Source organism: Amblyomma mixtum, chromosome 4 (assembly GCF_055824585.1).
Source record: "Amblyomma mixtum isolate Tamu chromosome 4, ASM5582458v1, whole genome shotgun sequence".
NCBI classification, from domain to species: Eukaryota; Metazoa; Arthropoda; class Arachnida; order Ixodida; family Ixodidae; genus Amblyomma; species Amblyomma mixtum.
Window position 1 is genome coordinate 6,787,384 of NC_143015.1, and position 12,999 is coordinate 6,800,382.

General features: G+C 47.2%; 1 protein-coding gene across 4 annotated transcripts in view; it reads right to left on the minus strand.

Moving 5' to 3' along the window:
* Hel89B (histone acetyltransferase 1) overlaps window positions 1-12,999 on the minus strand; it is a 118,814-nt gene that overhangs the window by 35,106 nt on the left and 70,709 nt on the right. For all 4 annotated transcript variants that reach the window (XM_089586123.1, XM_089586121.1, XM_089586122.1 and 1 more), the window contains exons 19-22: window positions 8,072-8,148; window positions 5,878-5,995; window positions 2,224-2,433; window positions 252-371 (exon numbers count right to left, since the gene is read on the minus strand). In XM_089586123.1, the coding sequence (XP_089442249.1) occupies window positions 252-371; window positions 2,224-2,433; window positions 5,878-5,995; window positions 8,072-8,148 (525 nt within the window). The remainder of the gene's footprint in view (window positions 1-251; window positions 372-2,223; window positions 2,434-5,877; window positions 5,996-8,071; window positions 8,149-12,999) is intronic.

Here is a 12,999-nt window from a genome sequence, read left to right on the forward strand (position 1 = left end):
AACGTGAATCAAAGCACATAGCTCTGTTATTGGTCAGTGCCGACATACCACACCTATCGCCGTGAAAGTTGCACTTCTGTTCTCTAATGTGCGGTACACAGTGAAATCACGCAACTGTGGGTACACATGGCGCTAACGTGACAAAATACGCATCCACATGTCCTGTGCAACATGCCAAGAATGCTGCATGTCCTCACAGCATCTAGTTCGACCAGCTGTACAAAAAAAAAAGAAAAAAAGTTGGGACAGACCTCATCGTCGAGGCCATTGGAGTCGTCCACTGATTCGATGGACTGCGAAGTCTGCAAGGACCCCTTGCGGCCGCCACCAGACACCGAACCGGAACGCCGCACCGGAGCCCTCTCAGCCAGCTGCACCAGATGACAGAAGAAGCACACGATGACACTCGCACCGGGGGCCCCCAGACGGCGAACCTGCTCTCTGTCTTTCGTCTCAGACCATCTGATGTTTCACGATTTTTACTCTGCCATGTTTGAAGGGGGACATGGGTTTCGGAAGTGAAACCTTTTTCATTTCTGGCATAGAGTGATGAAATTCGCATGCTTATTAGGCAGAGCAGTAAACGCAGAGCAGGCAGAGCAGTAAATATGAATATTCACTCATATATCTTCAGCAGTTTTGACATTATAAATTTTCATGTACTTGACTGATATACCAAATTCGCAGAAAGCCTGACGTGACAACAAAATGTGATACGAGTTTAGAGTCACTTTTAAACTTAAGCCTAAGATTCTTGTGTGACATCCTCAAAATATTTTCATCAACTTAAGTTTTTTGTCTACAGAACATTGTATCAATGCTTGCAAAATGCACTCATGGCCAAATTAGTGAGACAAAAAAAAGTGAGAAAGCAATTAAAATATAGGTAAGTCACTGCATAAAGAATTTACCAAGCAACACAATTCAACAAACCGCATGAAAATCCGTGAAGCCGCAGTCATGCTATGCTTCCTCCAAGCAGGGCAGTCAGGTGAAAAAAAACTTTTGAGAAAAGCATTTCACAGAGACCTCGGCCAGTTTCTTCCAAACTCAAAATGAACTTTCCATAGTTCATTTTCCACAGTTCCACAGTTCGGGATGAAAACACTGTCCAATAAATGTTGTGGGTCACAAAGTTACAGGAAAAGGGTTTGTTCGCTGCTCTAAAGTCACATGCACAAAACGAGTTCACCAGAAATACCACAAACACAGAAATATCACAACAATCATGGTAAAATTATGACGAGACTGTCACGGATAGAATTCAACCTGCTTACAACAAATTTTTCTTCAACAGCAAAGTTTCAGAAAAGGCTGTACACTATGCACAGCTTTCTACGGTAGACGTATAGCTACACTTAGGTGCATGTTAATGCGTAATTACTCTTGAAATTACTTGGAGAGTAATTACTCTCACGGGCCGCAAAAGATGCCATACGGGATCATTCTGAGCTAATTTCGACCACCTGGGGTTCTCCAATGTGTACCGACATCGCACAGCACATGATCATCCTTTGAAATCCTCCTCCATTGAAACACTGCCGCAGCCACCACGATTTAATCCCAAGTTTTAAGGCGAAAGCCTTTAACGGCTCACACTCGCTGCCATGACTGTCCATCCATCCGTTGCATCTGACGTGAAAGTCGGAACTAGTCATTACTAGTGACAAGTAATGACCAACTAGTCATTAGCCAGTCATCAACTAATTAGTCATGGCTAGTTAGTTGGTAACCAATCATGATTAATTAGTCATTCGCAATCATGACTAGTTAGTCATCCACTGGTTTGACTAATCAGTGGATGAATAACTAGTCATGATTGTGAATGACTAATTAGTCACGATTGGTTAATAACTAATTAGGCATGATTGGTTAATGACCGATTAGTCACGGGTAATTAGTCATTAACCAATAATGACTAATTAGTCGTTACCAATCATGACTAGTTAGTCATCCACTGATTAGTCATGACTAGTTAGTGATTAACCAGTCATGACTAGTTTCATGACTGGTTAGTCATTAAGCAATCCTGACTAGTTCGTCATGAACCAATCATAACTAGTTAGTCATGTGTCATGACTAATTAGTCATGGGACTAGCCAATCCAAGTAGTCACAACAGCAGCCAAAGTTGCGAGGCAAGGCTTTCGCCTCGTGCATCGTCAAAGTGCTCCCCTGAATCTTCAGCCCAACTCCAGAGCCACTACAGCCAGCCACCACACACCTTCTGCATGTTGACCAGGGTCAGGATGGCACCCAGCTGGGGCGGTGGTGCACCGGATGAGCCCACCGCAGCAGTGCCGGCCGCGGCCGCCCCCAGGCTGGGATCCGAGCACAGGTAGGCCAGCAGGTTGCGCACTATCTTGCCATTGGGGCAGGGGACACGCTCCACACAGCTGTCCATCAGGAGCACCAGACTGTGCGCCGAATCCTCCTGCACCACAACCACACAAGGGGGTGGCAGAGGTTACGCATATACTGGTGTACATATACAGTGGAACCTCGATTATACGACGTTCAGGGGACCGCGCGAAACCGTCGCATAATCTGGGTGTCGTATAATCGAAAATCAAAGAATGCGGCCAGTGGCGCTCGGCCTTGCACCGAAAACTGTTGACCGGCTTCAAGCCCGCGGCAAGTACGCCAATCAGATTAAAAAAGACAAAACCCAGCATTTGTTTGAAACAGATTTGCAAAAAAATCTTTATTACCGTTTAAAAAAATCGGTAATTTTTTTTTTTGCACCTTTGCCCAACCTCGGCGCATCAACTTTCTTTGAAGGGCTGCCACGTCTGGCAGTAGGTCGCCAACATCGTCGCGCGCGCAAGCAAAGCGCCGGATGTTGTCGACGCTCTGCAACACGTCCGCGTAACTAGGAATGGGAGCGCAAACCTCTGCATCGTTGTCCACTTCGTAAGTTTTATCGTGGGGCACAAGCATCCATTACTTCCATTACAAAAAGCGCCGTGGACGCCGCTGTGCTCGCTTGGGCGAGCGCGGCCTCGCCCGCTTATCTGTTTTTTCATCAGCGTCAGCTCCTGCAGACGCATCTGTTGCTGGGACGCGCGTCTTATCTTTTCTCTTTATCTTTCCTCTGATCTTTTAACTCTCCTCGGCAGCAGTGGTGGCTTGGCTCCCGCCAGTAGGCGGGCCCGTGCGCTTTCCTTTTCATCCTTCTCTCAGTCGCAACGACGACGCAGGCCGCGCCTCCTTGGGACTCCGACTGCACAGGCTCCACGAAAAAGAGAGCAAGTGCACTTGGCGGCCTCGGCAACGCTCTCTTCCGCGCAAAAACGGGGGTGCTTAGATTCGCATGCAGTTTTTTTTTTTTCAGAAATTTTTTTCCGAAAATAGGGGGGGTGCTTAGAATCGCGAAAATACGGTACATCCCGGCCTGCGTTTGCTGACGGCCTTTTTTGACGGACGGTACGAGCCAGCCGTTGTACGAAGCGGGGTCCTTCTAAAATTTGCGTCGTATAACCGAGGTTTTTAATGCATTGTCTCTATGGGGGTTTTGCCGGGACCGCACAAATTCGTCGTAAAATGCGGGTCGTCGCATGACCGGGGGACGTATAATCGAGGTTCCACTGTACTGGTGTATACACTGGGTGTATAAACCCTGAAGCTCATTTGCTACATATTGTAACGTACTTGCTGACGAAGGGGGGTTTATTAGCAGGCACGAAAGGGAAGGCCAAGCAAACTGGGGCAACAACAGCGACAGACTCCACACGGCACGAGCCCTACTTCGTCGTCGTCGCCCTACTTCGTATGCGCCACCTGGCAATACTAGGTGGCAATATGCACTGGCTACTCATGACTCATGTCACAATTCACAGTACTGATGCCACAGGAAGTAAATTAACTGAATCAAACCAAATCTCAATACACTATTAACCCCTCACTCCACTATGGCCGGGTACAGCCCAAGTCAGCAGTGAAAACTGCCCACAATCATGACCAAAATGCACCACTCCTCCACAAGGAAACAGCCCACAATTAAATCCTTTCTTCCAGGGTGTGCCAATAATGCGAAACATCCAATAGTTTTCCACTGCACTTTAGGTATTTGAGATGTTCAAAGCTCTTAAAACGTTAAAAAACACCTAACTTCCTTGTTCATAGGAGTTTGCAGTGCGCGTGCCAGCCATTCGGAAGTCGTTGTAAGAGGCCTAAAAAAAAAAAAAAAGCGGAACTTGCATGTTCCAAAAATATTTCACAGTAGTGAAATATTTCAAAGCTTTCAAACGAATTCAAGATAGGGGCCACTGAAGATGCAGTCGTGGAAAGCGACGGGCGTGAAAACAGATATTTTAGTAGTTGCAGGTTGAAGTTAGACCTTGAAACTTTTCAGGCAGAATCTTTTGAGTGTATTTATCACAAATATGCCATTTTTGCAAAATTTAAATTTTCGCATTTTTTTCATCATCACGGGTCTTCGGTACCGAAAAATCGCGAAAAAAAATCGACTTCTCAATTTTGTCACAGGCGGATATACCTTATCATTTTCCATCTTACTCCCAAGTTTCATGGCTGAATCCTGCGGAGCTTACCAGAAACCGACACACAAAGGTGCAAAAATGCTTTCGTTTGCACAATTTTCACCATTCTTGTTTAATTTGAAAGCAGAATGATTGGAGCTAGCAGTAAAAGCACTAAAGTCTCTCTAATAAAGTGTGAAAATATTAAACAGCATAAAGAAAAATCACGTTTTTCCTCACCATTTTTATGTGAACTTCAAAACACTGTTTTAGCTCTTCTGTAACCAGAGTTACAACCAAAGTAGTCTCATTGCAAGCCTTAATAACATTAGAATCCACTGGGATAAAGCTTATTTGAATCTGAGAAGCCAATCTTTTCAAAATGTCAGAATAATTTTACTGGAATTCTTGAATAAATAAGAAACGACATGATAAAAATAAAAGAGGAGACCATATCTGAAATCAGCACATTGAAATACATAATAGCTGAGGTTTTCATTTTGCTAAGTCCAATATTGAAAATTGTTTCCTCAAAGACCCTTTCCCCCTCTTACAACAATGCATGTGTGGAGTGAATTCAGCGAGCATTAGAGCAGCGAACCAGTGATTTTTAGTAAAAACAAAAACTGGATGCTTCAGGTCCCCTTAAGGGGGGGACACTGGTGTGATACCTATTTTCCTTATTTTTAGACCAATCCTAATCAAACTGCACCCACCCCCTTGCTCAGTTTTTTATACTGATTTCAACAATGAAATGACCTTTCTCATAAACTAGTCAGTTCCCAAGATAATTTTATTTAGTCATTCATTAGTACCTCAGTGCAAAAGAAACTGCGCAATAAAAAAATATTTAATCCATGGCTACATAGTATGGTGAGTAAAAAGTGCAATAATCAAAACCATTTCTCCATTTTACCCGCATTAGTAATTTTACAGCACTTGGAATATCAGTGTTCAAGGTGTGAATGTAATGCATCGATAAACTTTGCGAAATTGTTAATTTTTTGAAGTGCAACTGAACAAATCTGCTTCGATTATTGCACACACTGTGCCTTCAGCTTCCCTTGGCAAACAGTATGACACCTCTATCTGTCCGAGATGTTGAGATATCGACATAATAAGACAGCCAGAGGTGCAAAATTTCCATGCCAATAAACTGCCTTCTCCTGCATACATTCAGGCCACACGATGATCTGAATCTAATATCATGGTCAAAATGTTGATTTCTTGAAGGAAAGAATTGGTACTGCTGGAAAATAATAGCTGTGGATTCCACGAGTGTCATTTTTTGAGAATCGATTTCTTGGTCTCAAAGACCAGTGTCCTCCCTCAACTGCCACAGTCTCATCCCTGTCCCCTTTCTGGGCAACCGTTGGTAGACCAGGGGGTGGACCCACCTGGAGCAGGGGGCTCTCCTCCCGTCGGATCGACTCCATCAGGGGACGGATGACGGGGTTGAGCTTGTCCGGCAAACGCTGGAGCCGCACCAGGAAGGTGGCCAAGGACGACTGCACCCTGCCACGACAACACAAGTGCAGTCTTAGTCTGTTCGAAAAGCCTGAGCATTGGCACAGCACGGCACTCAGAGACGCCTGGCAGCCTCAAATGATGGCACCCAGGGCCAACTTTCAGAGTGGACTTCCACCACAGCTGTGTGCTGTAGCACTGGAACGAAACGGCGCAAAAAACATGGGACTGCAGAAAGGAAGAACTCAAGACACGTCGTAGAATGAGGTGTACAAGACACCGATAGACAGTCTCACTGTTTGCCAGAGACTAAAAGGCGCTTGGGGACTGAAACTGAGCCGTTCGTAGACTTCTGGTCTTGTTTTCACCACCCCGAAACCCCTTGGCAACAAGTTTCAGTTGCAAAATAGCATCTACAGTGCACTTGCAAAAATCAAAGCCTGTACTAATTCCTATTTCGGTTAATACAAACAAATTTCAGAATTTAGGTTGGGCGGATGCAGTATTTTAAATGCATTTTAAAGCCACTTAATGTCCACCATGGTTGGTTGGTTGGTTTATGGGGTTTAACGTCCCAAAGCGACTAAGGCTATGAGAGACGCCGTAGTGAAGGGCTCCGGAAATTTCGACCACCTGGGGTTCTTTAACGTGCACAGACATCGCACAGTACACGGGCCTCTAGAATTTCTCCTCCAAAGAAATTCCAGCCGCCGCGGCCGGGATCGAACCCGCATCTTTCGGGCCAGCAGCCGAGCACCATAACCACTCAGCCACCGTGGCGGCTAATGTCCACCATGGTCTCTTCTCTTAGATTCACTCAATTCAAACTTTTTGCCTCGCTCCGATGCCCCCGGCCGAAAAAGAACAGTGGCAGAGGCCAGGTATGCCAAGTTTCTGGTGCTGCACAAGCTGAAAGTTTGGCCCCTCCAACAGCGGACCTGAATGTCATAGTCACAACTAGACAATTTTCACGAAAGTTGTTTTTACGTGCTAATTCTAAATACACCATTTAATTTCATGCAAAACTAGTGCTGCCTGAGCTGCCTGTACACTTATATAACATGTTATGGAACTCTTTAACGAGCACTTCTAAAAAAATCTGCTGCAGTGAACTAGCTAAAATTAAAATGCGTTTAGCTCCTTCATGACATGAAGGAAAGTAATAAGGGCAGAATTATCATCCTGCACACCATAGAGCAGGGTTTACAAGTTTCCACTCCAGAAAGAAAAGTTCCAAATTTTCTTTCTGCTTCCGGAGTAGCGCACTCAAAACCCCACCACTCATCTTCTGTGATGGGCAGGTTGAAACTTTCACCCTTATTGCATTCCTTGATGGCAATACAAACAAAGTGGAGAATTCTCAGCCAGTTGTCTGCACCGAAAGCTCTATAAAAGCTCTTGGCAAGAGCTAACATAATATATTACGCAAGTTCATAAGCGCTAGTTTCACATTAATTTAAGTGGCATATTATTCAACCAGCACACAAAAATGCAGTTCTGATGAAGATTTCATTATTGTCACTGCATTGACAGAAAGTCCTCCATTTTGAGAGGAAAGCTGTAGGGGGGGGGGGGGGGGGTGGAGTGCATTAACAAAAAAAAAAATTTTTAAAAGACCCTGAGAGTGACCCTGACGAGCACACGTATCCTGCCTTGCTGTACCACCATAACTAGTTAATTGGTTTGTTCATAGAGGAGGTTGTGGCCAAGTACTACACCAGGGTGGCCAAATCCTGCTCTGGTGAGGGGGTGCGTTGTCTGTTCTGGTCACCGAGATCAGGCCGCACCCCAGGCCCGGTTATGCAGTTGTGCAGCGTTATGCAGCGCTGTGTCAGTGTCTTTTATTTCTGTACTCCCATGTTTTCACGCTGCTTCATTCCAGTACCATCAACCAAGAAGCCCAACAATCGTTCCATTTGCTGGTCGTGCAATTCCATCAACACGCGGGGCTTTCTTTTTAAAACCCAGCGGGTAATTCCTGTACCATGTTCCAAAAGATATTTGTTGTGGAGGGAGATAATTGCCCTGCCTTGTTATGGTTTGCTGATGGGGGAATGGGAAATACTTTGTTGGGGCACATTGCACACGTCCACTGCTCTATCGAAGAGAGATGCCCATACTTGCCTGGTGCTGAGGGTCACCTGGTCCCTCTGGATCTGCTGGGCTGCCTTCAGCAGGCCCCTCCGCTTCTCCTCGAGGCTCTGGAACAACACAGCTGCAAGTGACTACCCTCACTCCCACAGCTGCGCTCCCGTCAATCTTGAGCCACACTGAGAGATCCCCGAGCTGCCCGCAAGTTGTTTCGAAACGTCATCGTGCTGGGCACTGTTTGCACCCACGCATTTTCCAAATGGGAGTATGCCAATTGTGGCACTTCACTTGGAAGTGACTTCAGAGTGAATAGTAATTTTCTTTGAATAATTTCACAATAAATATATATTTCAAATACTTCTGAAACACAATAAGCGTTTTAAAAATCACATGCGTGTCTGACACACCAGGCCACTACATGGAGAAAAAAAAAAACAGTATGCATTGAAGCGATGTCAAACTTACTGCAGCTGCATCAACATCCTGTATTCCAGAAACATTATTTGCTATTGACAAACACTTGGAGACGTCAAATGCTAAGCATTTAAATCAAGCAAATATCGAATACTTCACGAGATTCAACCAAATATTTGAAGCTGCAACACCTCTAGTTGCAAAACTGTGCTGCAGCTACCCCAACCATCGCACTGTCACCACAAGCAGTTTGTTACCACACTGGCCAACCAAATGCGAGACTCTCGGAAATGTGCCAGGACTGGAGAAACTGAGAAATCTGCGGTCCCAAAAACCTGGTCTCTCTGGAAAGTTTAATATGCTGTGAACTCAGTTCTAATGACCTAAACATATCCATTCAAACTCTATTGAAGCCTTCTGGGTGCTCTAAACCATTCACAGGCATCCCTCATAGCCTGAGTTGCTGTGGGACGTCAATCAAACCATTCGCAGACAGTAAGGTGCCCACAAGATCTATACTTTCACAAGTCGCTTGCAGCACTGTAAAGGCCCGTTCACACTTGCGAGTTGCAGAGGTCGCGCGACCTTTTTGGTCGAAGAGCAACAGTCGCGGGCCAGTCGCTCGCTGCTCGATCTTTCAGCCGAGCAGAGCTTCCGGCAACGACACCACTCGCGGGCGCGCCGGGCGACGACCTGCGCTGCTCCCAGCTGGCTGCCCTAGTCGTCGCTAAGCCTAGCCGGTTTCATATAAATGCCGCAGCTGAGGGCGCTTCGGATCCTGGCCAGCGCTAGTAATTAAGATGCTGCTTTCGTCACTGCTTTATTGTGGACCTCGTGTCATAATAATATCAAGACATGCTTGATTTCCGCGACGCCTTCAGCAGCGGGGCTAGCAGACAACAGCTAGGAGTGCCGCAGTGGGCAGCAGCAGCAAAATAGAGAAATTTGCTTGTGTCGTAGTTATCACTTCTACCAGCAACTCGATATTGGCCAGCTATCTTCAAAAATGGTTCATTTTTTACATTCCTCTACCCAAGGGCTTGGTATGAACGTGAACAAGCAATATTGGCGCATTTTTCTGATGCCGGCGGCCGGCATACTGAAGGCTGGTAGGCCGGCCCTGCAGAGAAGCGCGTCTCTCTCATCATGACGCTTTACGACCGCGGTGCACATCAAAACCGTCCCGACATGCTCATCTTCGCTTAGGTCGTCATAGCACATTGCGAATAGCAGTTTAGAGGACCGAGCGTGAGTGCAGGAGGCGCGGCCAAAACAGACGAAACTCTTTAAAGCGTGCGAACCACGTCATTCCCGAGAGTTTTCGCTTCAAACAAGAATCTAACGAGAAGGCGGCCCGCTGGTCGCGCTTGCAAGTGTGAACAACGGTGTTGTCGAGCTGCTGCCTCGTCGCAAGCGACTGCTGGTCGCGTGCCCTTTGCGACACGCAAGTGTGAATGGGCCTTAAAGGGGTGGAGAAACCAAATTTTGAAGCTATAAAAAGCCTGCTATGGGATTCCTATGTATGCAAGGGCACTCACAGCCAGGTGTTGGACGCAACAAATGTTTCAAAAACATTTTAATTCGGTTCCAAAGATTACCTAAATGCTCAATCTCACGATCTAGACCCATGGCTAGCGCCATCAACCATGACGTCACAAGGGGAAAAGAAAAATTAGTTTTAGTGACGTCATACCAAAATACAGTGACGTAGGATGAGCGGGGCAAAGCCGCGTGAGCGCAGTCGACGCACCAGCGAGCCGCGTTTGCTGCTAACCGCCACTCGCTCGGTTTGCGGCGCGCCGTTGCGAACAGCGTCGCAACGTCCAATTGCAGCTCGTTGCCTGCGTCCGGCGGGCCGCTCACGGCAACAACAACATAGGGAAGCGGCAGCCAATGCGAGCGCGGAGAGCGGCAGCGTCATGATGACATAGGGCGCACTCCTTGGAGCCGGGCGGCCTGCGCCAGTCTTCGTGCCGACCGCCGGCATCTGAAGAACGCGATAGTATTGTTTGTTCACGTTCATAGCAAACCCTGGGATATATGAATATCCAAAATGCATCGTTTCTGACGATCGTTGGCAAATACCGAGTTCCTGATAGAAGTGATGACTGCGATGCAAGCAAATTTCATCCCATATCCGGTTTTGTGCTGCTGCTACCTGGTGCGGTTCGCCTGCCGTCTGCTAGCTCTGTTGCTGAAGACGTCGTGGAAATCGAACATATCTTTTATTATGGGACGAGTTCACAGTAAAGGGGTGCCGAGCGGAGCACGTTTCTGAGCGCTGGCCAGTCCCGAAGCGCCCTCAGCTGCGGAGTCGATGCTAAAGCAGCTAGGCCTAGCGACGACTAGGGCAGTCTGGGACCAGCGCGCAGGTCGCCTGCCAGCGTTGCTGCAGGCAGTGTCGCTGCCGAAAGATCCACTTTTAGCACAGTCATGCTGTCGTATCTCGAATCTAGAAAGCATCCTTTCTGGTAGCATGGCTGTTTTGTATTTTCTTGTGCGGACGTGAAGTACGCCGAGTCTGCCGGCCGGTCGGTCAGCCTGGATACCGTCTGCCGACGTCATAAAAGCGAGCTAAAGAGTGTTCTTGACGTAAATAATAAACCATGGGACAAGAAATGTGAAAAAAGTGTCATTTTTGAGGATCGCTGACCAATACTGAGCTGCTGGTAGAGGTAACAACTGTGATATGAGCAAATTTCTTGCCACAACCGCGCCTAGCAGCTGCCGCTGGCGCGACGTTGGGGTCCGGCTCGCCTGGCACCCGCTAGCTCCGCTGCCGAAGGCGTCGAGGAGATTGACCATACTATTATTTTATTGCGAGATGATTCTGTTAACACTACAGCTATTTGTGAAAAGTAGGCCTATTATTATAGCGCAGGCGACTTCCGAAGCGCCGGCCGCTTGCTAAACAGGCTATAGACCTAGCGACGACCACGGCAGCCAGGCAGCAGCAGAGCTCGTCGCCCGGAGCGCCCGCGAGCGGTGCCGTTGCCGAAAGCTCCCAACATAAGCAGACATGCTTTGTCGCTGCTCGAGTATAGCTGGCAGTTCTGATAACAAGGCGATCTTGTCTTTTCTAGTGATATTTGTACACCATCCCAAGCAGCGCTCAGGTACTGCTGCACGGCAGCGAAGTGTGACACCGGTTGTGGGCACAGCTTGGGTAGAGCGGCGCAGCGATGCTTACTGGCATTTTGCAAAGTGTTTCGCATCCTCACGCGAACCCACGAAGGCGATATTAGCGTGCGATCCAAAAAAAGTCGATGTCCTCACTCATTGGAATCAGATCTGTCAGAATCCGAGCTGCTAGGACTAGACATGCAGTTGTTTGTTTTCATGCGCTGGTCAGCACGTGTGTGAGAAAGCAGACGATGCAGCAGTAGGTGCGTCACAACTTTTGTGGGCCCACGTGACCAAGCGAAGCAGTTGATCTTCCCCCTCTGTGACGTCACTGTACAACTAGGCGTTCCGAAACCGAAACCGAAAATCGTTCACCTAAAGATGCTATAATAAATTATTCACTGTGAATATATGAATCTTTGAGTGTGTATCATGCTTCCTGGAGCCATAAGAAACGTTTGAAACTAAGAACGCGCGAACCACAAATTTGGTGTCGCCACCCTTTTAAAGGCTGTGGCGATCTGAGCCAACCAGAAAAGCATGTGCTGCAAAACGTGTTCCTCTGGCCCCTTCACCCTGTGACTGGTGGCTCCATCCCCGGGAGAGAAAGAGCACCAGTGTCCAGCTGCTACCCACAGGAGACTCTGCAGATCCCAGCGGACACCGTGCTTACGAATGCTGACGCACCACTTAGCAACAACCTCCGCACAGCTGTGTTCATGCGGACATTCTCTGCTGTTCTGGTTAGTGAATGAAAAGTTTGCTATACTTTCAGAACGCCATCCTGAACAACCTTTTAAATAACTGCATTTGTCTTGAGAACACTCACAACACTGGTCAAATATTTGGTGGACTATTTGTTGTCTCCCTTGGCCCTGACTGGATGAGAGAGCTCACACCTTTCGCACTGCTGCAAACAACTTGTGAGGTGAAGTACAGTAGAATCTCGGTGATACGAACCTCACAGGGTCGCGAAAAAATTTGTATCATCAAAACTTTCATATCAGCCAAAACAAAACAAATCATACGCAGGAAAGCATGCGAATTACATTCATGCGTATCGGTTTATGGCTAACAGCATTTATTTAAGGCCACGTGGCCCCTGCCACTGCACTTGCCACTGCTCATGACGTTGGCGATGAGCGGTCTGTCACCTCACTGCTTGCGGTTCGTACCACAAGACTAACGATCACGGCGTCAACGACATACGGACAGCGCTTAGTGTTCGGGGGTACGGTCGCGGCTTGCACGTTCGCATCATCCGTAGTGGTGTGGGAGAGTGTTCGGAACATTTGAAATTCTGCACATTGTACACAATGCTTTTTGGCCGAGGAATTTCGCAAATTTCCAAAATTACGTAAACATTCTGTAATCCGTAAGTTCCGTAAAAACCCCATAATTTATATCAACCATGTTCGTATCAT